Consider the following 25,437-nt stretch of genomic DNA (forward strand, 5'->3'; position numbering starts at 1 on the left):
CCCACGGCTGTGTCCCCCCGTGTCCCCCTCTCCCTGTCCCTTGTCCCCCCGTGTCCTCATCTCCCCGTCCCGTGTGTCCCCCTGCGTCCCCCTGTGTCCCCACTTCCCTGTCCCGTGTCCCCCCCCGCCGTGTCCCCCCGTCGCCATCTCCCTGCCCCATGTGTCCCCCCCCGGTGTCCCCACACCACCTCCATCCCCACGGCGGCTGTGTCTCCCTGTGTCCCCACGTCCCTCTTCCTTGTCCCCTGCCATGTCCGCCCTGCCCCCCTGTCACCCCCCCGTGTCCCCCTCTCCCTGTCCTGTGTCCCCCCCACGTCCCCGCAACTGCCTCCATCCCCGCGACAGTGTCCCCCCGTGTCCCCTCCCTTGTCCCCACACCACCTCCATCCTCACAGCTGTGTCCCCCCACGTCCCCACTCTCCCTGTCCTATGTCCCCCCTTCACGTCCCCCGTTCCTGTCCCAGTGTCCCCCCATGTCCCCATGTCCCCACTTCCCTGTCCCATGTCCCCCCCGTCACCCCACGTCCTCATCTCCCTGTCCCATGTCCCCCCCCGTGTCCCCCATCCCCATCTCCCTGTCCCATGTCCCCCCATGTCCCCCCCTCCCTGTCCCATGTCCCCCCCTGTGTCCCCCCATGTCCCCATCATCTCCCTGTCCCATGTGTCCCCTCATGCCCCCCATGTCCCCACTTCCCCGACCCATGTCCCCCCCCCCGTCCCCCCCATGTCCCCATCTCGCTGTCCCATGTCGTCCCCCCCGTCCCCCCATGTCCCCACTTCCCTGTCCCATGTCCCCCCCTCCGTCCCCCCCATGTCCCCATCATCTCCCTGTCCCATGTGTCCCCCCCGTCCCCCCCATGTCCCCATCTCCCTGTCCCATGTCCCCCCCCGCGTCCCCCCTCCCCTGACCCCGGGGGTGGGGGGGGACACACCCGGTTCTCGGGGGGGTCGCGGCAGGGCTCGGTGCCGGGGAGGGGGGGGGGGGGACGACACGGATCGGTGAGGGGGGGGACACGGACACGGCTCGGTGCGGGGGGGGGGGGGGCCATGACCCGGCACAGCTCGGTACGTCCCGGGGGGCGGGCGGGGGGCGGTGCGGGGTTGGGGCGGGGGGGGGCCGGGCTGCCGGGAGATGTAGTCCCGGTTCCCGATATATCCCGGTCTCCCGATATCCCGGTATCCCAGCGGGACCCCGCGGGGGGGTGGGGGGGGGAGCCCGGCGGGGGCGGGGGGACCGGCGGCCACCGCGGGGGAGGCGGGGACCGGCGGCGGCGGCGGCGGCGGAGCAGGTAGGGGCGGCGGGAGGGGCCGACACCCCCCCCCCTGCCCCCGGATCCCGCCCCCCCCCCCCCAGCCCCGAGGCCACGGTGACGGGCGGGACCGGGATCGGGATCGGGACCGGGATCGGGGCCCGGCGGGGGAGGCAAGGGAGGGCACCGGGAACGCGGGGGGGGGACGGGGACACCGGGGGGGGGGGGGAGGGGCTGTGGCTTTGGGGGGGGGGCAGGAAGGATGGGGGGGACCGCGGTGGGGGGGGGGGCAGGAAGGGGAGGGGGGGGCGGGACCGGGGAGGGACAGGGGGCGGGGGGGGGAGGGGGGGCACGAAGAGGGGGGGGAGAACCGGGGGGGTGCGGGAAGGAGGTGGGGGGGAACCGGAGGGGGTCAGGAATGGGGGGGGGCGGGAGGGGCGGTGGTTTTAGGGGTCAGGAATGGGGGGGGCGGGAGGGGCGGTGGTTTTAGGGGGCAGGAATGGGGGGGGGGGGGGGGGAGAAGAACCGGGGGGGGAGACAGTGGCTTTGGGGGGACAGGAAGGGTGGAAAGGGGGGGGGGGACCCGGGGAGGGGGGGGGATCAGGAAGGCGGGGGAGGGCAGGGGGGCAGGAAGGGTGGGGGAGAACCGGGAGGGGCGGAACCGGGAGGGGGGGGCCGGGGGGGGGGGCGGGACAGGATGGCGGTGGCCGGGGAGGGGGGGGTTGCGGACCGGGAAGGGAAGAGTAATGGAGGGACAGTGTTAGGGGCGGGGGGGGGGGACAAGAAGGGCTTGGGTGAGGGTATGGGGGGGCAACGGGGGGTGATGGGGGGATGGGAAGGGCGGGGACCCCCCCTCATACATCTTGGGGTGGGGGGGGGGTCTCCCCGGTTGACCCCCCCCCCCCCCGCGACCCTCGCAGCCGCGCCATGAGCCTGGATGTCCTGCGCACCCTGGGTACGCACCGGGGGGGGCGGGGGGTGTTGGGGGAACGGGACCACCCCGGGAAGGGTCCCGGTGGGAGCCATGGTGGGGGGGTGGGGGGGGGTCAACCGCGTCCCCCTCCCGCGCAGGGTCCCCCGCGGTGAAGCCGGAGCCGGTGCCGCAGGCGGAGGAGACGGAGGCGTCGAGCTGCGCCGGCCCAGGTGGGTGCCAAGGTGGTCCTGCCTGTCCCTGTGTCCCCCCCCAACCCCGTGTCCCCCCCCCCAGCCCCGGCTCCCGGGGTCCCCGCAGGGCGAGGGGCCATCCCGGAGGTGGGGGACGACGCTGGCTTTGCCCCCCCCCCCCCTTTTGTCTCCCCCAGGGGGGTCGGTGGTCCCCAAGGCGGAGGCGATGCCCGACGGCGAGGAGCCGGGGGCGACGGGGGAGCCCGGGGGGGGGCTGGAGCACGGCTGCTCAGGTGAGGGGGCAACGCGCCGCCAGCGCCGGCACCGCGTGGCGTGGCACGGCCACGAGCTGCGGCCACAGACCCCCCCCGCCATGCCATCTCCCCCCCCCCGGCACACTGCGGGGGGACGCACGGTGACGGTCGCTCCATCGCCGGTGGCGGTGCCGGGACAGGGAGGCGGGCGGGGGGGGGGGGACACACAGCGGGCACGTCCCCGCCGCCCCGACCGTCCCTCTGTCCCCGCAGAGGACTGGCTGGTGAGGAAGGTGAAGGTGGAGGAAGAGTATGAAGAATGGCCGGCCGGCGCCGAAACCCTGCTGGCGGGGCAGCCCCCGGCCGAGCCGTCGTTCCCCCCCGGTGCCTGCAAACCGGAGGAGCCGTGCCCGGAGGAGCTGGGCTACGGCGAGCTGCCCGCCTTCGCCGTGCCGCCCTGGCCGCGCGGCGTCGACGGCTGCGACGGGTTCTTCCACGGGCGGCTGGGATCGGAGGAGGGCGAAAGCCGTCCCTGCGGGGGCTGCGGGACCCCCCCGCGTCCCTTCGCCTGCGGCCAGTGCGGGAAGGGCTTCGGGAAGAAGGCTCACCTCACCCGGCACCTGCGGGTGCACACGGGCGAGCGGCCCTTCCCCTGCGGCCAGTGCGGCCGCCGGTTCCGCCAGAAGATCCACCTCCGCTCCCACCAGAAGACCCACACGGGGGAAAGACCCTTCCCCTGCCCCGAATGCGGCCGACGCTTCCGGAAGAAAACCCACCTGGTCCGGCACCAGCGCACCCACACCGGCGAACGCCCCTTCCCCTGCGCCCGTTGCGGCCGTTGCTTCGCCCACAAACAGCATCTCCTCCGGCACCAGCAGCTCCACGCCGAACCGACGCCGGGAGCCGGAGACGAGGAGGTGGCATCCGAGGAGAAACCTTTCCCTTGCCCGGAATGCGGGAAAAACTTCAGCTGGAAGAAAAACCTGGCGTCTCACCGCCGGCTCCACCGGGAGGGACGCCCTTTCGCCTGCGCCGAGTGCGGCCGGGGCTTTAGCGACAAGCGGCACCTGACGGCGCACCTGCGGGGCCACATGGGGCTGAAGCCCTACGCTTGCCCCCACTGCGAGAAGACCTTCAGCCACAAGCCCAACCTGGCCAGCCACCAGCGCACCCACACGGGCGAGCGGCCCTTCGCCTGCCCCCACTGCCCCCGCGCCTTCGCCCACAACCAGCACCTCCTGCGGCACCTGCGGGTGCACACGGGCGAGCGGCCCTTCCCCTGCCCGCAGTGCGGCCGCCGCTTCGGTTCCCGCCCCAACCTCCTCGCCCACGCCAAGGCCCACGCCGGCGCCCGCCCTTTCTCCTGCCAGCAGTGCGGAAGGGGCTTCAGCCGAAAATCCCACCTGGAGCGGCACCAGGCGGTGCACACCGGCACCCGGCCCCACGCCTGCGCCCAGTGCGGCAAGCGCTTCAGCTCCAAGACCAACCTGGGGCGGCACCAGGCGGTGCACACCGGCCACCGGCCCTACATCTGCACCCAGTGCGGCAAGAGCTTCAGCCGCAAAACCCACCTGCTGCGCCACGAGCGCACCCACGCCCCCCCCGCCGCCGTGCCCCCCGCCGCCGCCGCCATCCCCGCCTTCACCATCCCCGCCATCACCATCCCCGACGCCACCGGCCGCACCGCCGCCACGAGCTCCGCCACCGTCCCCGCCTTCACCATCCCTGCCATCGCCATCCCCACCGCCACCGTGACCTCCGCCGCCATCCCCGCCTTCGCCATCCCCGCCATCACCATCCCCGCCGCCACCGGCCCCGCCACCGGCCCCAACGCCACCCTCTCCACCACCGTCTGCACCACCGCCGTGACCTCCGCCACCATCCCCGCCTTCGCCATCCCCAACGCCATCTCCAACGCCACCGTCCCCGCCGCCGCCGTGCCCACGTTCACCATCCCCGCCATCACCATCCCCGCCGCCACCCCTGCCGCCGGCATCGCCTCCGCCGCCATCCCCGCCTTCACCGTCCCCGCCATCACCATCCCCACCGCCACCGTCACCTCCGCCACCGTCCCCGCCTTCACCGTCCCCACCACCGCCGTCCCCGCCGCCATGACCTCCGCCGCCATCCCCGCCGCCGCCATCCCCACCGCCGCAGCCGTCCCCCAGCGGAGGTGGCCGGCCCCCGCCGCCCTCTGTCCCTGAGCGCCGGGACGTGCCGGGGACCCCGGTGGCTCCCAGCGACGCTCGTGTCCTCAGCGCCCTCCCTCGGGGCTCACTGCGGGTCCTGCCCGGCACGGAGCGCGGTGGCCGGGGCGGGGCCGGTGGCCGGTGGCAAAACCGAAACTCTGAAAAACTCTGAAATGGACTTAAAATACCCTCCCCCCCACCCCCCCGCAAGCAAGGACTGGGCTGCGCCAAGCTCTGTGCCGGGGCCGGCGCGGGGTGAATTGGGGGACCCCCATCCCGTCCCCAGGAGAAGGGGGGGGGGGTCTCTCCCCACGGCGGTGCCAGTCGGCGGGGCTGTGGGGCAGAGGGACACTGACCCCCCCCCCCCGCCCCCCCCCGGGGGCTCCGCTGGGTGGGAACCAACCGAAACTGCCAATAAACCGGGTTCTGTTGAACTTTCCAAAGGGGCGTCTCAGAGCGAGAAGGGTGGGGCGGGGCGGCAGAGCCGCCGGCACGGCGGGCATGGCCATGGGGACGTCTCGGGGACAGCGGTCACCACGGGTGCGGGCATGTCCATGGGGCGTCTTGGGGACAGTGGTCACCAGGGGTACAGGCATGGCCATGGCATGGGGACATCTTGGGGACACCAGCCACCACAGGTGTGGGCATGGCCATGGGGACATCTTGGGGACAGCGGTCACCAGGGGTACAGGCATGGCCATGGGGACATCTTGGGGACATCTTGGGGACAGCGGTCACCACGGGTGCAGGCATGGCCATGGGGACATCTTGGGGACATCTTGGGGACAGCGGTCACCAGGGGTACAGGCATGGCCATGGCATGGGGGCATCTTGGGGACAGCGGTCACCATGGGTGCAGGCATGGCCATGGGGACATCTTGGGGACATCTTGGGGACAGCGGTCACCACGGGTGCAGGCATGGCCATGGCATGGGGACATCTTGGGGACACTGGCCACCAAGGGTGTGAGCATGGCCATGGGGACATCTTGGGGACAGTGGTCACCACGGGTGCAGGCATGGCCGTGGCATGGGGACATCTTGGGGACAGTGGTCACCACAGGTGCAGGCATGGCCATGGCGTGGGGACATCTTGGGGACAGTGGTCACCACGGGTGCAGGCATGGCCATGGCATGGGGACATCTTGGGGACACCAGTTGCAGCGGGTGCAGGCATGGCCATGGCGTGGGGACATCTTGGGGACAGCGGTCACCACGGGTGCGGGCATGGCCATGGGGACATCTTGGGGACAGCGGTCACCACGGGTGCGGGCATGGCCATGGGGACATCTTGGGGTTAGTGGTCACCACGGGTGCAGGCTTGGCCATGGCCTGGGGATGTTGCCATGGCAGAGGCCCCGGTGCCACCTCGGCCCTGCCCCCACCGCCGTTGCCAGCAGCAGGGACCGAGGTCCCTGCCCGACGCCCGGTCCCCAGCGTGGCACGGCGCCGGTGAGAGGTGTGGGGCCTGGAGCACACCACCGTCCCACCGGCCTTCTGCCCGGCTGCCCAGCCATTTGTCCTGCTGGCTGGCTGGCCGTCACTGTGTCCCTCTGGCCCCTATCCCATCCACCAGTCCGGCTTGCCATCCCTCCATCCATCCCTCCATCCATCCCTCCATCCCTCCATCTGTCCTTCCATCCATCCTTCCATACCTCCATCTATCTCCATCCATCCCTCCATCCACCCATCTCCATCCATCCATCCCTCCATCATCCATCCCTCCATCCATCCCTCCATCCATCCCTCCATCCATCCATCGTCCATCCATCCCTCCATCCATCCATCTGTCCTTCCATCCATCCCTCCATCCACCCATCTCTCTCCATCCATCCCTCCATCCACCCATCTCCATCCATCCATCCCTCCATCATCCATCCCTCCATCCATCCATTCATCTGTCCTTCCATCCATCCTTCCATACCTCCATCTATCTCCATCCATCCCTCCGTCCACCCATCTCCATCCATCCATCCCTCCAGCCATCCCTCCAGCCACCCATCTCCCTCCATCCCTTCACCCATCCACCCATCCATCCATCCATCCATCCCTCCATCCCTTCATCCATCCCTCCATCCATCCATCTCCATCTCTCCATCCCTCCATCCCTTCATCCATCCCTCCGTCCATCCATCTCCATCCCTCCATCCATCCATCCCTTCATCCATCCCTCCATCCACCCCTCCCTTCATCCATCCATCCCTTCATCCCTTCATCCACCCATCTCCATCCATCCCTCCATCCACCCATCTCCATCCATCCTTCCCTTCATCATCCATCTCCATCCACCCATCTCTATCCATTCATCCCTTCATCCATCCCTCCATCCCTTCATCCATCCACCCATCCATCCATTCATCCCTCCATCCATCCCTTCATCCATCCCTCCATCCATCCCTCCCTTCATCATCCGTCTCCATCCACCCATCCCTATCCATTCATCCCTTCATCCCTTCATCCATCCATCCCTCCCTCCATCCATCCCTTCATCCATCCCTCCATCCATCCATCCGTCCATCCATCCCTTCATCATCCGTCTCCATCCACCCATCTCTATCCATTCATCCCTCCATCCCTCCATCCATCCATCCCTCCCTCCATCCATCCCTCCATCCCTCCGTCTCCATCCCTCCATCCCTCCCTCCGTCCCTTCCACCCGGACCCGGGGGGGGTGTGTGTGAACGGCGATGCCGGAGCCTGGCGGGGGGTGGGGGGCGCGGTGCCCCCACCCATGTCCCGCTGTCCCCGGTAGGGTGCCCGCCCCCATTCCCGCCCCCATTCCCGCTCCCGCTCCCGTTATTCCCGGTCGGGGGGGGGGGGGGGGCGGGGCGCTCGCCCGTCTCCATGGCAACGGTGGGCGGGGCCGCGGGGGCCGCCGGGAGCCGCCGTGCGGTGAGTGCGGGCGGGGGGGGGGGGGGAAGGACCGGGGGGGGCCACCGGGAGGAGCCGGGGGGGGGGGGGGAGATGGGGGGCTCCCCACGGGCCCCACGCGTGTCCCCGCACCCCCCAGGACGCCCCACCGCCTGCCCCATGCCTGTCCCTGTGCCCCCCCCCCGGTGTGCCCCACACCCCGACGCACCCCCCCCCCCCGGCTGAGCCCCACGCGTGCCCCCCCCCACACCCCAGGGCACCCCACAGATGTGCCCCACACATGTCCGTCCCGTCCGTCCCCCCCCCCAGGGTGACCCACAGTCTCTGGACACCCATGTGTCCCCCACGGATGCGCCCCACACCCCAGGGCCCCCCCCATGGGTGAGCCCCACGCGTGTCCCCACACCCCGGGGCCCCCCCATGGCTGTGCCCCACATGTGTCCCCACACACTAAGGCCCCCCACAGATGTGCCCCACACATGTCCCTGCACCCCCAGGACACACCACGGATGTGCCCCACACCCCAGGGCACCCCAAGGCCCCCCATGGCTGTGCCCCACACGTGTCCCCGCACCCCAAGACCCCCCATGGCTGTGCCCCACACGTGTCCCCGCACCCCAAGACCCCCCACGGCTGTGCCCCACATGTGTCCCCACACCCTAAGGCCCCCCACAGGTGTGCCCCACACATGTCCCCGCACCCCAAGACCCCCCCATGGCTGTGCCCCACGTGTGTCCCTGCACCCCCAGGACACCCCACGGATGTGCCCCACACCCCAGGGCACCCCAAGGCACCCTGCGGGTGAGCCCCACACCCCAAGCCCCCCCACGGCTGTGCCCCACACGTGTCCCCACACCCTAAGGCCCCCCACAGATGTGCCCCACACATGTCCCTGCACCCCCAGGACACCCCACGGATGTGCCCCACACCCCAGGGCACCCCAAGGCACCCTGCGGGTGAGCCCCACACCCCAAGCCCCCCCACGGCTGTGCCCCACACGTGTCCCCACACCCTAAGGCCCCCCACAGGTGTGCCCCACACGTGTCCCCGCACACCAAGCCCCCCCATGGCTGTGCCCCACACGTGTCCCTGCACCCCAAGACCCCCCACGGCTGTGCCCACACGTGTCCCCGCACCCCCAAGACCCCCCCACAGCTGTGCCCCACGTGTGTCCCTGCACCCCCAGGACACCCCACGGATGTGCCCCACACCCCAGGGCACCCCGCGGCTGAGCCCCACACGTGTCCCCGCACCCCAGGGCCCCCCACAGCCAAGCCGTGCCTGAGCCGTGCCGGGGTCCCCTCACTCTCTGTCCCCCCGCAGCTGCGGGACCCGAGCGGATCCGTGTCCCACCCCCCCATCCAGGATGGAGGGGCGCGAGGAGACGGGTGAGGAGGAGGAGGAGGAGGAGGAGGAGGAGGAAGAGGAGGAGGAGGAGGAGGAGGAGGGGGTGCGCATCACCCCCCAGCTGCTGAAGGCCAGCACGGGGGAGTTCGCCCTGGAGTCCATCCTGCTGCTGCGGCTGCGGGGCCGCGGCATCGCCCACCTGGGCTGCCTGGGCGACTGCGCCAACCTGGAATGGCTGGACCTTTCCGGCAACGCCATCGCCCAGTTGGGTCCTTTGGCTTCCCTCAAATCCCTCACCGTCCTCAACCTGGCCCGGAATCGCGTGGCCAGCCTGGAACCCCTGGGTTCTTGCCAAAATCTCCAAAGCCTCAACGTAGCCGGCAACCGGGTGAGCAGCCTCCAGCAGCTGCGGTGCCTGACGGGGCTGCGGCGCCTGGAGAGCCTGCGCCTCCGCGATCCCCTCGCCCGTTTGGCCAACCCCCTCTGCGTCACCGCCCCGGCGTATCGCGCCGCTTTGGCCGACATGTTCCCCGGCCTCAAAGCCATCGACGGCGAGCGGTTGTCGGGTCGCGGGAGCGAGTTTTACCAGCTTTGCCGGGATCTCGACAGCTCGCTGGGACGTGGCGGCGGCGGCAACGCCGGCGCCGGTCCGGAAGCGCCTCGAGCGGCTCAGCCTTGGGTGGAAGCGGGTTTTTGGGAACCGCGGCCGCCCCGGCGTAGCTCCATCATGGAAGAAGCCTACAAGCAGTTCGGGGAAGTGCTGCAGGAATGCCGGGAGCTGAGCCGGCGCGCCGACGACACCATCGCCCAGGCGGAACGGGCGCTCAGCAGCCGCCCCGACCCCAATTCCTTCGTCTTCTGAGCCACGAGATCCCGGCCCCGGTCCCCATGCCACCCACCACCCTGGAACCGCCGTCACCGAAGAGGACGCCGGAGGAGCCGCGAGGAATCCGGAGCAGCAACGGACATAGCCAGGGACACGCCATCAACCCCGGGGGCTCCGGGATGGGGAACGGGGGCAGGAGCAGAGATGTCCTTAGGGAATTTGGAGCCATCCCCGAGTTCTCCAGCCCGGAGGGGAGACTTGTGGGGCTGGGGAGGCCGCGGCTGGGGACAGGTGACATCGTGGGGGACCGGGGGACGTGGCGAGGTTGTGCAGTAAAGGCGTGCCGTCCTCAAAAATCCCTCTCTACCGCATCGTCCTGGGCCCGGGGCCGGGACTCGCCTCTACCCATTGCTCTGCCTGGACCCACCGCGTCCCCGTCCCTCCTCCTGGGACAAGGGACAAGGGGGGTGACGCAGCCGGTGGCGGAGCTGGCACGGAGCCCCCGCAACAGGCGGGACGTGGGGCTGAGCCCCCTCCCACGATCCCCGGTGGGAATAACAGCGGAGATAGCAGGAGCCAGAGCTGGGGTTTACTGGTGAGCTGGGGGGCGGCGGGGGGGGGACACACACACGCACGCATCCAGGACCCTCCGTCGGTGACGCGGTGCTGGGGGGGCGGCAGGCGCAGGGCGGGGGGAGGACGGGCCAGTCCCCTGCGGCAGCGTTCCGTCTCCTCGGGGCTGGCGGTGGGCCTGGAGAGGGGACACAGGGAGGGGCTGGTGGCAGGAGGAACCCCCCCCACACGCACACACCCCCCCCCGTGACTTTGTCCCTGTCCCCAGGGCCAGCGCTCCCCAGGGCCAGCGCGCCCCGGAGGCGGCAGACCTGGCTGGAGACGTCCTTGGTGTGGCGTGGGGGGGTGTTCTCCCAGCCAAGGACAGCCCCCAGCACCGTGGCGGGGGGGGGGGACCCCGGCGGGGCTGCGTGTCCCCCACCCAGCCCCCCGGTCGCCAGCACCTACCGTGTGGGGACGTGGGGACGTCCGGCCACCTAAGCTGGCAGCCCCATGGAGAAGGCGTACATGCCGGGGAGGTAGAGCGCGTCCGTCGCCTTGCCGGCCTCTTCCACCGCCCGGCACTCCGCCTCGTCGCGCTGCTTGATCTCCTGTGGGGCAGAGGAGGGGGGGGCTGGCACCCACCACGGCACCGCGAGGGTCCTGGCAGGGACTGGCACCCACCATGGCACCAGGAGGGTCCCAGCGGGGGCTGGCACCCACCACACCATCACGAGGGCCCTGGAAGCCAGTGGGGACCCACCACGGCACCGTGAGGGTCCCAGTGGGGACTGGCACCCACCATGGCACCAGGAGGGTCCCGGCAGGGGCTGGCACCCACCACGGCACCAGGAGGGTCCTGGCAGCTGGTGGGGACCCATCACAGCACCGCGAGGGGCCCGGTGGGGGCTGGCACCCACCACGGCACCACAAGGGTCCCAGTGGGAGCTGGGACCCACCACGGCACCAGGAGGGTCCTGGCAGCTGGTGGGGACCCATCTTGGCACCACAAGAGTCCCGGCGGGGGCTGGCACCCACCATGGCACCGTGAGGGTGCTGGCAGTTGGTGGGGACCCATCATGGCACCACAAGGGGCCCGGTGGCGGCTGGCACCCACCAGAGCACCGCAAGGGTCACGGGAGGGGCTGGCACCCACCACGGCACCACAAGGGTCCCAGTGGGGGCTGGCACCCACCACGGCACCAGGAGGGTCCTGGCAGTTGGTGGGGACCCATCACGGCACCACGAGGGTCCGGTGGGGACTCACACCCACCACGGCACCAGGAGGGTCCTGGCAGCTGGTGGGGACCCATCACAGCACCGCGAGGGTCCTGGCAGGGACTGGCACCCACCATGGCACCAGGAGGGTCCTGGCAGCTGGTGGGGACCCATCATGGCACCACAAGGGGCCCGGTGGCGGCTGGCACCCACCACGGCACCAGGAGGGTCCTGGCAGTTGGTGGGGACCCACCACGGCACCGCGAGGGGCCCAGCGGGGACTCACACCCACCACGGCACCACAAGGGTCCTGGCAGCTGGTGGGGACCCATCACAGCACCGCGAGGGTCCTGGCAGGGACTGGCACCCACCACGGCACCAGGAGCGTCCTGGCAGTTGGTGGGGACCCATCTTGGCACCACAAGGGTCACGGCAGGGGCTGGCAGCCACCAGGGCATCCCGAGCCAGCGGGGACCCGCGCCGGTAGCCCAGGGGACAAACTCACCTTCACCGCCATGTGATGGCTGGGGCCGCAGTTGTGGTACTTGTCCAGCACCTTGGGGACATCGCCGTGGTCAAACTTGTAGCAAGCCACGCAGACAGGCTTCCTCTGGGGACACAGCAGGGCCTGTCACCACCCGCTCCCCCGGGGGACACCCGCCGCCTCCCGGCCAGCCCCCTGCCCTGCCGGGCCTGGGGACATCCACGCCACACCGCCGCTGCCAGGAACCACCGCCACCTCCCCGGCACAGGCGGCAGCACGGCGGAGGGGATGGAGGGCGGGGGGGACGGGGGGTGTCCGGGGGAGGCAGAGGTGCGCTGTCCCCACGGGATGTGACCCCCAGGGAAGGGGCCGTGGCGTCCGGCGTCCCCGACTCACCCGGTTCTCCAGGGTGCGGCAGTTCTGGGGCCGTGGTGCCCGCTTGCCGCAGGCCGTCTGCACCAGGCTGAGCCGCAGCTGGACAAACGTCCCCGAGGGATCTTCCTGGGGGGACAAGGGGGACAGGCCGTCAGCCGCCGGCGGCTCCCAACACGGGCCGGCGGCCCGAACCGGAGGGTCCCTGGAATCCCCAGCCCCTCCCGAGGAACGGGAGCATCCCAGCCGTCGGTGCTCCCGGCTGCGCCGCGATGGCCGGGCACCAGCAGCCGCTGGCCCCGTGGCCACCGCGGGTTAATGAGTAGCTGAGCCCCGCCAGCCCCTGCCCTCCCTGTCCCCAGTGACCGGCCTGCTCCGTCCCTGCCAACGGGTCTGTCCCCACACCCAGCCACCTCCCGGCTCTGGGACACCCCAGCACCCACCACCCCTCCCTCCACGATGCCCCGGCACCCGCTGTCCCCTCCTCTGCGACACCCCGGCACCCGCTGTCCCCTCTTCCATGACACCCCAGCACCCACCGTCCCCTCCCTCCGTGACACCCCGCCACCGATCCCCTCCTCTCCTGACACCCCGGCACCCACCACCCCCTCCATGAAACCGCAGCACCCACCGTCCCCTCCTTCTGGGACACCCCAGCACCCAGACCCCCCCCCACTCTGTGACAGGGCACCTCCTGGCACCCACCAACACCTCTTCTGTGACACCCCAGCACCCACCCCCCCTCCATGACACCCAGGCATCCACCATCCCCTCCCTCTGGGACACCCCAGCACCCATCCCCTCCGTCCGTGACACCCTGACACCCACCAGACACCCCAGCACCCACGTCACCTCCCTGTGGGCCACCCCAGCACCCACCGTCACCCCTCCATGACACCCCAGCACCCATCCCCTCCCCCCGGGACACCCTGACACCCACCAACACCTTCTCTGTGACACCCCAGCACCCACCCCCTCCCTCCGTGACACCCTGACACCCACCAACACCTTCTCTGTGACACCCCAGCACCCATGTCACCTCCCTGTGGGCCACCTCAGCACCCCCCCCATGACACCCCAGCACCCACCGTCACCCCTCCATGACACCCCAGCACCCATCCCCTCCCTCCGTGACACCCTGACACCCACCAACACCTTCTCTGTGACACCCCAGCACCCACGTCACCTCCCTGTGGGCCACCCCAGCACCCCCCCCATGACACCCCAGCACCCACCGTCACCCCTCCATGACACCCCAGCACCCATCCCCTCCCTCCAGGACACCCTGACACCCACCAACACCTTCTCTGTGACACCCCAGCACCCACGTCACCTCCCTGTGGGCCACCCCAGCACCCCCCCCATGACACCCCAGCACCCACCGTCACCCCTCCATGACACCCCAGCACCCATCCCCTCCCTCCAGGACACCCTGACACCCACCAACACCTTCTCTGTGACACCCCAGCACCCAGTTCCCCCTCCGGGACACGCCAGCACCCACTGTCACCCCTCCATGACACCCCAACGCCCACCCCCCCACCCCCCCCCCCCTCCAGGACACCCCAGCACCCCCCCCCCCATGACACCCTGGCACTGCCCCCCTTCCTCCGTGACACCCCAGCACCCAACTCCCCGCTCCGGGACACCCCAGCACCCACCGCCCCCTCCCTCCGTGACACCCCGACCCCCCCAGGTCCCGGCCCAGGCCTTCGGCCGCCATCCAACCCCCCCCCCCCGCACACACACCCCCACCCCCCCCGGCTCACGCACCCTCTCCACAACCCCCTCCACCGCCCGCTCCCTGAAGAGGGCCTGGACGCTGCTGCGGCCATGGAAGGCCTCCAGCACCTCCCGCACCACCCGCCGCTGCAGCGGCGAGGGGCCGGCGGCCACCATGGCCACCAGGCCCAGGCAGAGGGCTAGCGGGAACCTCATCCCTGCGGCCGGGCCGGGGTTGGGGGAAGGGGGGGGGGGGAAAAAGGGCTGCCTGACCCCGGCGAGCCTCACGGAACGGGGCTGCGCTCGGTCATTAACCGATTTCCTGGGAACTGCCCTCTTTTTCCGCCCCCGGGGGCGGCCAGGCCTCCTCCCCCCCCCCCCCCCCCCCCTCCCCGGGAGCGGGAGGCGGGGGAGGGGGGTGGCGGAAGGACTAAAGTCCCCAAACCAAAGTCCAACGGGCCACGGTGTCCCCATCCCCCCCCCCCCCCCCCTCCCGCGGTGTCCCTTCCCCCCCCCGCCGTGTCCCTGTGTTTGTGTGTGCGTGTCGTGTCCGTCCCCCTCCCCGTTAGGGCCGGTACCGGGGAAATGGCGGCGGGGGGAAATGGCGGCGGGGAGGTTGAGGGGGGGGGGGAAGGGGGACACTCTGGCCCACCGCGGGGGTAGCGGGGGGGAACGGCCACTCTATGGTGGCGCCGGGGGGCGCTCTGGCCGAGCGGCTCGATGGTGCCGGCAGGGGGCGCTGCCGCCGCCGCTCCCCCTCCCAACCCGCGGCTGACCCGGAAGTGCTCCGGGAAAGCGGTGGGCGGAGCCTCCGCCGCCTCCTCCTCCTCCTCCTCCTCCTCCTCCTCCTCCCGCCGCCGGGTTGACGTCATCGCCGCCACGACGTCATCGCGTGGCGGGACATCGTCCACCCGTGAGTTTCTCCGCGGGGGGGGGGGTGGGGGGGTGGAAGTTTGGGGGGGGGGGGGGCGGGAGGCCTCGGGGCCTGGTGGCGGGGTTACGGTGAGGGGCCGGGCCTGTGGGGCTCCGGTGAGGCCTAGTAGGCCTCGAGGCCCTGCCCGCACCCACACCGCTGCCTGTACCCCCAGCCACCCCCCTGCCCGCACCCCTGCCTGCACCCCAACCCCTGCCCGCACCGCTACCCCTGCCTGCACCCCTGCCCGCACCCCTGCCTGCACCTCTGCCCCTGCCTGCACCCCTGCCTGCACCGCTGCCTGCACCCCTGCCCCTACCCACACCCCTGCCTTCATCCCTGCCTGCACCCTGCCTTCACCCCTGCCTGCACCCCTGCCCCTGCCTGCACCGCTGCCTGCACCACTGCCCCTACCCACACCCCTGCCTTCACCCCTGCCTGCACCCTGCCTTCACCCCTGCCTGCCCCCCAGCCCCTGCCTGCCCCCCTGCCTGCACCCTGCCTTCATCCCTGCCTGCACCCCTGCCTGTACCCCTACCCCTGCCTGCACCCCAGCCCCTGCCTGCACCCCTGCCTTCATCCCTGCCTGCACCCCTGCCTGTACCCCTACCCCTGCCTGCACCCTGCCTTCATCCCTGCCTGCACCCCTGCCCCTGCCTGCACCCCTGCCTGTACCCCTACCCCTGCCTGCACCCTGCCTGCACCCCTGCCTGCACCCCTGCCCCTGCCTGCACCCCTGCCTGCATCTCTACCCCTGCCTGACCACGGCAGCACCGGCTGCGTAACCGGCCCCGGGGAGCGACGCGGCCCAGTTAAGTAGGGCTGAGCCGGCCACAGGATCGTCAGCGCCCGGTGGGACTTAACGATCAGGAGCTAACGAGGCTTGGCGTGGTGGAGAGGCGCCTCCCGTGATCCCACGGGACGTGTCCCCTGATGGGTGTCGGCACCGGAGGATCCTGAGTCCCGGAATGCAGCACACCCCCACGGCGGGTTGGGATGCCAGCTCCTCTCGCCAGCCGGTTTCCAAAACTTTAGCTCTGATTAAAGCCGAGCCTTCCTGAAAGCGTCCCGAGCGCCGCCGGGGCTTTGAAAGGGGGGATGTGGGGCTCGGCGCGGCCGTTGTTGCCCCCTTAACCCCCTCCTCGAGGCACCGTGCCCCGCGTGGGGTGCTCGGAGAGGAGGGGACGGACCAGGGCGCCCGCGGAGAAGGCGGGCGAGGTTTCCCTTTCCCACCCAAACTGGGCAGGAGGCGTTTTCCTGGTGGATCTCCGACGGGGTTTTGGGGAGGCGGGAGGGGGGGGGATTTTGGTCGGGGCGACCCTCGCTTCGTAGAATCACAGACTGGTTTGGGTTGGAAGAGACCTTGAAAGATCATCCCGTTCCGACCCTCTTCCCTGGGGCAGGGACGCCGCGGGGGACACCGGGGGACTTCCCCGCGACACGGGAGCGGGCCGGGCTGTGCCTTTGCTTTCGCCAGGCTGGCTCTCGGCTGCCGGGAGCTGCCGTTCCCCGTCCTCGAGGCCGCCGGCAACGCTTGGCGTGCGGCGACGGGCCTCTTGGTGTTGGACTACAAATCCCAGTAGCGCTGCCTGCGCTGCCTGCGGGGAAGCTTTTACCGTAAACAGAATGAATCCGGGCCAGACCCCGGGGTCAGCGCCTTCCTCTCCCCTAAAATAACTGGGAGGAGGAGGAGGAGGAGGAAGAGGGATACAGAAGGCAGCGGAGCCTCTGGCGAGGCGGCCCAGCTCCTCCCAGCGTGCCCCCGCCGCTCTCCCCGCTCACCGGCTCCTCTCTCTCGCCCTCCCAGGGACCCGCAGCAGCCATTTGGAGGAAGTCGAGGGGGGGAAGATCGGAGAAGGTGGCGGAAGGCGGAGGGGAAGGACAGCCACCGCCCCGCTCTCTCCCCGGAGCTGATGTCCTCTCCCCTCGCCGGGCGGCCCCGAGGGGAGCCATGTCTGCAGGGGGAGCGCCCCAGGTACGCGCGGATTTGGGGAGGTGGAGGGGAGGGGGGTGGGGGGGCAGCAGCTTCTCCATCCCCAGGGAAAGGCCGGAGCGGGGCCAGCTCTGCCCGCGTCCCTCCGCGCCAGGCGGGAGGAACCCCCTCTTTTCGTCCTCTGACATTTTGAAGGGGGGGCGTTGGGGTTTTCCCAGGGCCTGGGAGCTTTTCTGGTGCTTTTCTCCTCCTCGTTTGGAAATACCGAGGCCCCGAGGAGCCGCCCCGAGCCCCCCTGCGAGACTTTTTCTTTTAAATTGGCGCTTCTTAAAGTTACGGCAGCGCGGGCTGGGCTCCCTGTCTCCTGCCATCTGCTCTCCTCGCGCTCCTGCCAAGCTACGGAGGGGTTTTGAAGGAAGAAGAGAGGAATCCTGGGGCAGATTGGGTGTCGAGCTTCCCGGGAAAAGCTGCTTTGGCTCCTTCGGGAGATTTCCTCCTTCGGTCCCGGATCCCGGCTGGGTTGGGGAGCGGGGCTGGGAGATCGCACCCAGGCGAGGGGATCCGCTTGGGAACCAAGCGATCTCTTTGGAGGGGGTGGTGAGCGTTTTGCTTCTGCCCGTTGGGAGCTCTGCTGGAGGCTCGCTCTCAGGCGACGCTCACGCTCACGGGGAAACTGAGGCGCGGAGGAGAAGCAGCTTTCCTGCGCCGAAACAAGCCGGTGGCAAAGCGGGAGGTGTCACCCCCAGCCCCTGTCCTGCCCTCCTGCGTCTCTTCCCGCCTGCACCCCCTGCTCCTGCTCCTTTCCCGAAGGATTGAAGCTGCCTTCGGGATTTCGACCCGCCGCATCCAGGGGCTCGGGGGCAGCAGTGCCCAGCGTTTGGGCAGAACCAGCCCTTCCATCCACCTCCTCCGGTGCCCGGACAGCTTTTCCCAGCCCTCCGCGGGGAAAAGGGCCTGGGATTTCTGCCGGCTGCGCTGTTGCGGATGCGGAGCCCGAGGGGAATGCCTCGGCGGTGATCCCGCTGAGCCAGGACCCCCTCGAGGGTTTGCGGAGGGCGCGGGTGTGTAAAGTGTCACCCCCGGCGAGGCGTACGCCCCCTTCGCCGTGGGGCAGGTCTCGCTGGTGGCGGCCCGTGGGCGTTGGGCGTTCATCCGAAAGCCCACCGCCCGTCCGTCGGATCACAGAATCAGCGAGGTTGGGAAAAAAAAAAAGATGGTGGAGTCCAACCGTTAGCCCAGCCCTGCCGAGCCCACCGCTACCCCGCGTCCCTCGGCACCGCGTCTGCCCGGCTTTTAAATCCCCCCCCAGGGATGGCGACTCCCCCGCTGCCCTGGGCAGCCTCTTCCAACGCTCCACAACCCTTTTGGGGAAGAAAGTTTTCCTAATATCCATCCTAAACCTCCCCTGGCGCAACTTGAGGCCGTTTCCCCTTGTCCCATGGCCTGTTCCTTGGGAGAAGAGCCCGACCCCCCCTGGCTACCCCCTCCTTTCAGGGAGCTGTGGAGAGCGAGGAGGTCTCCCCTCAGCCCCCTTTTCTCCAGGCTGAACACCCCCAGCTCCCTCAGCCGCTCCTCACAAGACTCCTGCTCCAGACCCCTCACCAGCTCCGTTGCCCTTCTCCGGACTCGCTCCAGCCCCTCCGTGTTGTGTCTTGGCGTGAGGGGCCCAAAACTGGACACGACCCTCGAGGTGGGGCCTCACCAGTGCCCAGGACAGGGGGACCATCACTGCCCTGCCGAAAAAAAACCGTAGAAACGAATCCCTCTCCCCCCCCCAAAAAAAAAAGCCGTGGCGACGTGCTGACAACGCTTCTCCTCTCTCCCGACCCAGCCCGCCCACGCCCTGAACCTGCTCCCTTACCCCAGGCTGAGCGAGGTGCCGAGAGCCGGACCCGAGCTGGATGCTGTGGGTGCCGAGATCCCGTCCGACCCCTGCACAGGTGAGTGTCGGGGACGGCACCGCGCCGGGCGGGATTGGCCGACGCGGGAGAGGGGTTCGGGGACACGTTTGCGGTGTTCTCCGGAGTCCGGCCCGTCCTGCCCTAACACCGAGTCCGACTGACTGCCGGCGACGGTCTCCTCTTGGCCGGTGCAGGGGGTGACACAAATAGCGTATGTAAATGTATGCAAATGCGGAATCCCCAGCCTGGAGAAGGTCCTTCAGCCCCTCTGCTAAAGATGGAGGCTTCTCTTCTGCTTGGGAGGTTGGAATTAACGGCATTTTTGCGGTAGCCTTTGATATCCCGTGATAAAAGCCTCACGCGGGATCTGAGGGTACCGGGGGCGAGCGTGCGAAAGACCACGGAAAGAGGCGTTTTTCCAAGGAACGGCGCTTCTTCCCACCTTTCGCCTTGCCAGGAGGAGGGAGCCCGGTGCTGGTATTTCCTTTTATCTTTAATTACACTTCAGGCAGCAGAAGCTTAAAATAGATGAAAGCGATGCCCCCGGGCTTCCTTCATTTTAGCTTATTTGTGAATTCGCCCGGGCGGCTCCAGCCTAACGAGGCCTGTGCCGAACGCGTGTTTCCCGGTGTGACGGTTAACGGTGACCGGCGGCTCTTCTCCCTTCCGCCAGGCTACAGATTTTTCAAGCCCGGTGGTTTGTTCGGGATTAAACAGTCGGAGGAGCCGTACCCCGAAGGCCAGCAGATGCAGGAGGAGAGCAAGATCCTCGTCAGCCCCTGCGCGGGTAGGTGCTCCCTGCGTCCCGGCGGAGGCTGTGGCAAGCCGGCCTTGGTGGGGAATCTTCCTCTTGTGGGTAGAGGCCGTTTTGGGCCGGTCTATGACCATTTTAGGCCAGTTTGCAGCCATCTGGGGCCAGTCTATGACCATTTTAGGCCAGTTTGCAGCCATCTGGGGCCGGTCTATGGCATTTTAGGCCAGTTTGCAGCCATTTGTGGCCAGTCTATGGCCATTTTAGGCCAGTTTGCAGCCATTTGGGGCCGGTCTATGGCCATTTTAGGCCAGTTTGCAGCCATTTGGGGCCGGTCTATGGCCATTTTAGGCCGGTTTGCAGCCATCTGGGGCCAGTCTATGGCCATTTTAGGCCAGTTTGCAGCCATCTGGGGCCGGTCTATGACCATTTTAGGCCAGTTTGCAGCCATTTGGGGCCAATCTATGACCATTTTAGGCCAGTTTGCAGCCATCTGGGGCCAGTCTATGGCCATTTTAGGCCAGTTTGCAACTATTTGGGGCCGGTCTATGACCATTTTAGGCCAGTTTGCAGCCATCTGGGGCCGGTCTATGACCATTTTAGGCCAGTTTGCAGCCATTTGGGGCCAGTCTATGGCCATTTTAGGCCAGTTTGCAGCCATTTGGGGCCGGTCTATGACCATTTTAGGCCAGTTTGCAGCCATTTGGGGCCGGTCTATGGCCATTTTAGGCCAGTTTGCAGCCATTTGGGGCCGGTCTATGGCCATTTTAGGCCAGTTTGCAGCCATTTGGGGCCAGTCTATGACCATTTTAGGCCAGTTTGCAGCCATTTGGGGCCAGTCTATGGCCATTTTAGGCCGGTTTGCAGCCATTTTGAGCCAGTCTATGGCCGTTTGGGGCCAGTTCGCAGCCATTTGGGGCCAGTTCGCAGCCACTTGGGGCCCGTTTTTGCCACTACTGCTGCCGCCAGCGCTGCTGTCAGCAAGTCAGGGGTGGAGCGGGCTCTGGGAAGGGTTCTCATCCCTGAGGGTGTGATGAGCCGCAATGATTTAGTTTTAAGTAGCCCCGCGAGGAGCGGGGAGTTGGACTCCACGATCCCTCTGGGTCCCTTCCAACTCGAGATATTCTCTGATTCTGCGAAAGACTCTTGCCATTAACGTCTTGAATCTTTTCGAAATCTAGTTGAGCCCGGCCGAGTGAATAAAGTCGAGCAGCCTGAGGAGAAACCCGGGGGAGCTGCCGGCTCCCTGGAGCTCTATCCCGCAGCCGCCGGCAGTTCCAGCCGCTGGTTCCATGGCGGGCAGCGTGCTCCCGAGCGGGCGGGCATGGAGAGGGACGGCGCCGCCACCGCCGCCGCCGCCGCCGCCGCCGGCCTCAGCCCGCTCTCCACCCGAGTGGCCTGTTGGGTGCCGCAGCTCGGCGCCGGCCCTTTCCGCTGCGCCCAGTGCGGCAAAGGTTTCCGCCAGAAGCAAAGCCTCATCACTCACGAGAGGATCCACACCGGAGAGAAACCCTACAGGTGCGGGGATTGCGGGAAGAGCTTCAGCCAACGGCCCAACCTCCTGACCCACCGCCGGGTGCACACGGGGGAGCGCCCCTTCCCCTGCGCCCAGTGCGGCAAGAGCTTCAGCCAGAAGGCCAACCTCCTGGCCCACCAACGCATCCACGCCGCCGGCGAGAAGGGGCTGGCGGGGGGCGAGCAAGAGGACGGGGCTTCCAGCAAGCCGAAGCTGCGATCCCAGCAGAGGAATTACCAGGAGGACACCCCTTTCGTCTGCCCCGAGTGCGGGAAGAGCTTCAGGCAGAAGCCCAACCTCATCACCCACCGCCGGATCCACACCGGGGAGCGGCCCTTCACCTGCTTCCTCTGCGGCCGGAGCTTCAACCAGAAGACCAACCTGGTGACCCACTACCGGGTGCACACGGGGGAGCGTCCCTTCGCCTGCACCCAGTGCGGCAAACGCTTCACCCAGAAAACCAACCTGGTGACGCACCAGAGCACCCACACGGACCTCCGTCCCTACCCCTGCGGGCAGTGCCAGAAGTGCTTCAAGGACAAAGTCTCCCTCAAAGCCCACCAGAAGACTCACGCCCCCCGCCAGCGCCGCTGCCCGGGCCGCAGCCCCGCCGCCGGCCTGCCCTACGGGGCTGCCCCCACCCTGCTCCAACCCGGGGGGCCCGAGCAAGACGCCCCCTTCAGCCCCATGCCGCCGCTGCCCGTTCAGAAGATCCCCGAGGGCCAAGAGCTGTACTCGTGTACGGAGAAGAGCTTCCCCCCCAAGGAGCCGCTCCTGCCGCACCAACAGCCCCCCCTGGGCGAGCAAACCTTCCCCTGCGTCCAGTGCGGGGAGGGCTTTTGCCAGAAGGTGACTCTCCTCCGGCCGCAGCACGGTCCCGCCGCCGAGGCTCCCGGGGGTTGCGCGGCAGCCTTCAGCCACGGCCCGCACCTCCTGGGGCACCTGGGGGTGCAGCCCGTCCTGGGGGACGCCACCCCCCCGCCTCCCCCGGCCCCCGGAGCGGAGAAACCCTTCATCTGTAACCAGTGCGGCAACAGCTTTGGCCTCTGGCTCTCCCTCGTGGCCCACCAGAAGACCCACGTCGGGCAGAAGTCCTACCCGTGCCCCGAGCACGAGAAAAGCTCCGGCGACGAGCTGTCCCCCAAAACCCCCCAGGAGAAGGTGGCGGAAGGGAGGGCCTGGGTGTGCCCCGAGTGCGGGAGGAGCTTCGCCCAGTACGAGCGGTTGGTCAAGCACCGGCAAAACCACCGGGGCCGAGGGCCCTACCGCTGCGACGTCTGCGGGAAGAGGTTCAGCCTGAAAACCAACCTGGTGACCCACCAACGCATCCACACCGGCGAGCGGCCCTTCACCTGCGGCGTCTGCGGCCGGCGCTTCAACCAGAAGGGCAACCTGGTCACCCACTACCGCACGCACACCGGCGAGCGCCCCTTCGCCTGCACCCAGTGCGGCAAACGCTTCGCCCAGAAGCCCAACCTCATCGCCCACCAGAAGACCCACACCGGCAGGCAGCCCTTCACCTGCCTGGAGTGTCCCAAACGCTTCAAGAGCAAACTCTCCCTGCGGGTCCACCAGCGCGTCCACGCGGCCGAACGACCCCAGAACGAGCCGGGCCAGGCCCCCGGCCTCCAAACCCACCCGGGGAGCCCCTACCCCTGCTCCCTCTGCGGGGAAACCTTCGAGGAACACGGGGAGCTGCAGCTTCACCGGCAGGGCCACGCCGGCGAGCGACCGCACGCCTGCGCCGAGTGCGGCAAGCGCTTCCGGCAGAAGGTGAATCTGGCCGTTCACCAGAGGACCCACACCGGCGAGCGGCCCTTCCGCTGCGCCGAGTGCGGGAAGGGTTTTAGCCAGAAGGCTCACCTCCTCCGGCACCGCCGGACGCACGCCGGCGCCATCCCCTCCTCCTGCTGCGAGGGAACCTGTCCGGCGCACCAGGAAGAATCGGAAGGGAGCGGCGCTCCCTTGGGAAAGGCCTCGGAAGCCCCCGGCATGCTGCTCCCCCCCTGCTCCCGCGCAGCTGCTCACGGATCCTTGGCTCGGGAGGAGCTTCGGCCGACAGCGCAGCCCCCCACCAGACCGGAGAGCCCCTCCGGAGCGGCAGACATCCTCCTGCAGCTCATGCAGGAAGACCATCACCTGGTGGCCGGCTCCCACCACCCGCAGGAGGGACCGGCGGGCCCCTGCCCTTGTAAATGCACCGAGGGAGGGGAAGGTTTGAGCCCCAAACCTCCCAGCCTGCCCCCCCAGTGCTGCTGCGCCGACTGCGTCGCCCAGCGCCAGCTCCTCCTGAAGCCCCAGCCCGACTGCCGCGGGGAGCTCTGGGGCAAGTACGGCGCCTGCGGCAGAAGCTTCGAGGAGAAACGCGTCCTGCGAGTGCCCGAGAGAGCGCCCGGCGAAGAGAAACCCTCGCCCTGCCCCAGCTGCTTGTAACGGCGCCGGCCGAAAAACCTGCCCGCGGGCGAGGGACTGCTCCTCGTCGGAGAGACACCAAACCTAAGGAGGCGGCGGCCGGCGCCCGGGGGATGCCCGGATCGCTGACCGCAGGAGGCCGGCGCCGAGGGAACGGTGGAAAGGTGGTGGGGACTCGGGAATAAGGTGGCGGATTCGGGAAGAGGAGGCTCGGAGGACGCCCCAGGCGGGTTTCGGATGGGGTGAAGCCAGGAGGAGAGGGTGGACTCGGACGCGCTGCGTCAGCTTTCCGTCTCGTCAGCCGTACCCAACGGAAGGAGGATCCCGGATCCGCCGCCTTTGCTCCTGCGGCGGCCGCACGGACCGTAGGGAGCGGGAAGAGCTCGGGAAGAGCTCGGCATCCGGGATCCGTTGGCTTCAAAACCGCTCCCGGCGTGCAGCCGGGCAGGGCTGCCTGCTCCCGCCCCCCGGGTTCCACGCGCAGACCCGGAGGCAGCCGGGGGGGGCCGAGAGCTTCTCCCAGAACCCTCCGTCCTTCTCTTCCGACCTGGACGTCGTTCCGCAAGGATGGCTTTGGGATGGGGAGCTGAGACCAGGAGAGCTGGGGAGAGACGCCGGGGCTTCCTTGCCGATGCTCCCCAGCCAACGCCGCGGCGTCCGGCTTCCCCCCGGGATGGTGGTTGGGCGGGGGGGGGGACGGGGGCGCGAAGCGGAAGAGTCGGGTGATGACCACCGGGAAAATGGAAAACAGCCGGGAAAACGGCCTGGAAGCGTCTCGGCTCACCTCTGCTTCCAAAAAAGGAACCCGGGAGAAGCTTCTCCGAGTCCGGAGGGGCCGCGCAGGGGGAGGGGGAGGGGGGGGAAAGTTTGGGGAGGGAGGGGGGAGGCGGGGGGGGGCGGGGGGGCTGTCGCTTGTGCTTCTCTGCTTGCTCTGTGGATAATTTTTCCGACTCGCAGCTTTCGGGTCCTCGAGTAACGCGTGTGACACCCCCCCCCCCCCCCCAGGTAACGCGGTTGCGTGCCGGGGGGCTCGTCACCGGCTCGTCGTCGGTTCCCAGGCGAAAAGCGCTTCGTCGGGCGCTCGGGGAGGAAGAAAACGGGAACCGGGCGCTTCCGAGGACGGTCGGGCTTCGAAGCGCGTTTTAATCCCAAAAGGGGAAACGAATCCCGGGGCCGGGGACGGAAACTCGTCGTCCCCATCGTCCCCATCGTCCCCGTCGTCCGCGTGTCGGCGGTGGCGCAGGGACCGTGTCCTTGGTGGCAGACGCGAGGGATGGCGTTACCGCTGCCCAGCTACTCACCGGCGTATTTTTGGGGGGGGAAATATCCTAAGGGGGTGTCACCTGCCCCGGGGCTGGGGAGGGGACAGGGGGGGACACCGGGACGGTCACAACCGGAACACGAAGCAACCGGGTGGGAGCCGCCTGGCAGAGGGGTCCCGGCACCCAAAAATCTGGCAGGTTGGGGGTGGGCGTCAGCCCCCATCGTCGTCGTGTGTGTCCCCCCCCCCCCCCCCCCCGGGGCAGACACCCCCTCCCCTCCCCTCCAGCAGCATTTCGGGTCCTGGTTGAGGTTATTTAAAATAAAAGGCTTTCTCACAGCGGGCTCCTGGGAAGGGTCGGGGTCGGGGCGCTCGCGGGGAGGGGGACGGTGGCGGGGGGGGGGCGGTTGCGGGGGGGGGGGGGGGTCTCGTCCCCGCGTCCGCTTGGCTCTTCTCGTTTTCTCGGGGGGGTTTAACGGATGGGGTCGCCGCCGAACTCGGGGGGTTCAGGGAAGAAGAAAGGCTCCGGGGGGGGGGGGGTGGACCTTGGAGCCCCTTCCAG

General features: G+C 69.1%; 3 protein-coding genes across 3 annotated transcripts; 2 read left to right on the forward strand and 1 right to left on the reverse strand.

Annotated features, from left to right (window-relative positions):
* The first annotated feature begins 1,133 nt into the window (after positions 1–1,133).
* On the forward strand, positions 1,134–25,175 carry LOC141738202 (uncharacterized). The gene is made up of 14 exons (XM_074573393.1): positions 1,134–1,289; positions 2,171–2,205; positions 2,322–2,393; positions 2,552–2,647; positions 2,882–4,808; positions 9,878–10,435; positions 10,682–10,743; positions 12,147–12,424; positions 14,163–14,422; positions 14,972–15,101; positions 16,909–17,076; positions 18,866–18,974; positions 19,609–19,722; positions 20,868–25,175. The coding sequence occupies exons 2-14, from the start codon at positions 2,178–2,180 to the stop codon at positions 23,633–23,635; spliced, it is 6,570 nt and encodes a 2,189-aa protein (XP_074429494.1). The 5' UTR covers positions 1,134–1,289; positions 2,171–2,177; the 3' UTR covers positions 23,636–25,175.
* LRRC61 (leucine rich repeat containing 61) lies at positions 7,647–10,196 on the forward strand. Its single transcript, XM_074573799.1, has 2 exons — positions 7,647–7,688; positions 8,991–10,196. The coding sequence occupies exon 2, from the start codon at positions 9,034–9,036 to the stop codon at positions 9,874–9,876; it is 843 nt and encodes a 280-aa protein (XP_074429900.1). The 5' UTR covers positions 7,647–7,688; positions 8,991–9,033; the 3' UTR covers positions 9,877–10,196.
* On the reverse strand, positions 10,410–14,560 carry LOC141738522 (retinoic acid receptor responder protein 2-like). Its single transcript, XM_074573802.1, has 5 exons — positions 14,240–14,560; positions 12,491–12,595; positions 12,116–12,220; positions 10,861–11,003; positions 10,410–10,591 (listed from the first exon to the last, which is right to left on the reverse strand). Exons 1-4 carry the CDS (start codon positions 14,402–14,404, stop codon positions 10,890–10,892), a joined length of 489 nt encoding a protein of 162 aa, XP_074429903.1. The 5' UTR covers positions 14,405–14,560; the 3' UTR covers positions 10,410–10,591; positions 10,861–10,889.
* Positions 25,176–25,437: the final 262 nt, after the last annotated feature.

The sequence above is a fragment of the Larus michahellis genome, chromosome 2 (assembly GCF_964199755.1).
Source record: "Larus michahellis chromosome 2, bLarMic1.1, whole genome shotgun sequence".
NCBI lineage: Eukaryota > Metazoa > Chordata > Aves > Charadriiformes > Laridae > Larus > Larus michahellis.

Bases quoted from the DNA above. Each gene is read 5' to 3' on its own strand.
- LOC141738202 (XM_074573393.1), top strand. From the start codon at position 2,178: ATGAGCCTGGATGTCCTGCGCACCCTGG. The intron at 10,744-12,146 runs GTGTGGCGTGGG...CTGGGGCCGCAG, and splicing joins CCTGGCTGGAGACGTCCTTG to TTGTGGTACTTGTCCAGCAC. The intron at 19,723-20,867 runs GTAGGTGCTCCC...TTCGAAATCTAG, and splicing joins CCTCGTCAGCCCCTGCGCGG to TTGAGCCCGGCCGAGTGAAT.
- LOC141738522 (XM_074573802.1), bottom strand. From the start codon at position 14,404: ATGAGGTTCCCGCTAGCCCTCTGCCTGGGCCTGGTGGCCATGGTGGCC. The intron at 12,221-12,490 runs GTGAGTCGGGGA...CTGTGTCCCCAG, and splicing joins GCCGCACCCTGGAGAACCGG to AGGAAGCCTGTCTGCGTGGC. The intron at 11,004-12,115 runs GTGAGTTTGTCC...TCTGCCCCACAG, and splicing joins GCCATCACATGGCGGTGAAG to GAGATCAAGCAGCGCGACGA.
- LRRC61 (XM_074573799.1), top strand. From the start codon at position 9,034: ATGGAGGGGCGCGAGGAGACGGGTGAGGAGGAGGAGGAGGAGGAGGAG.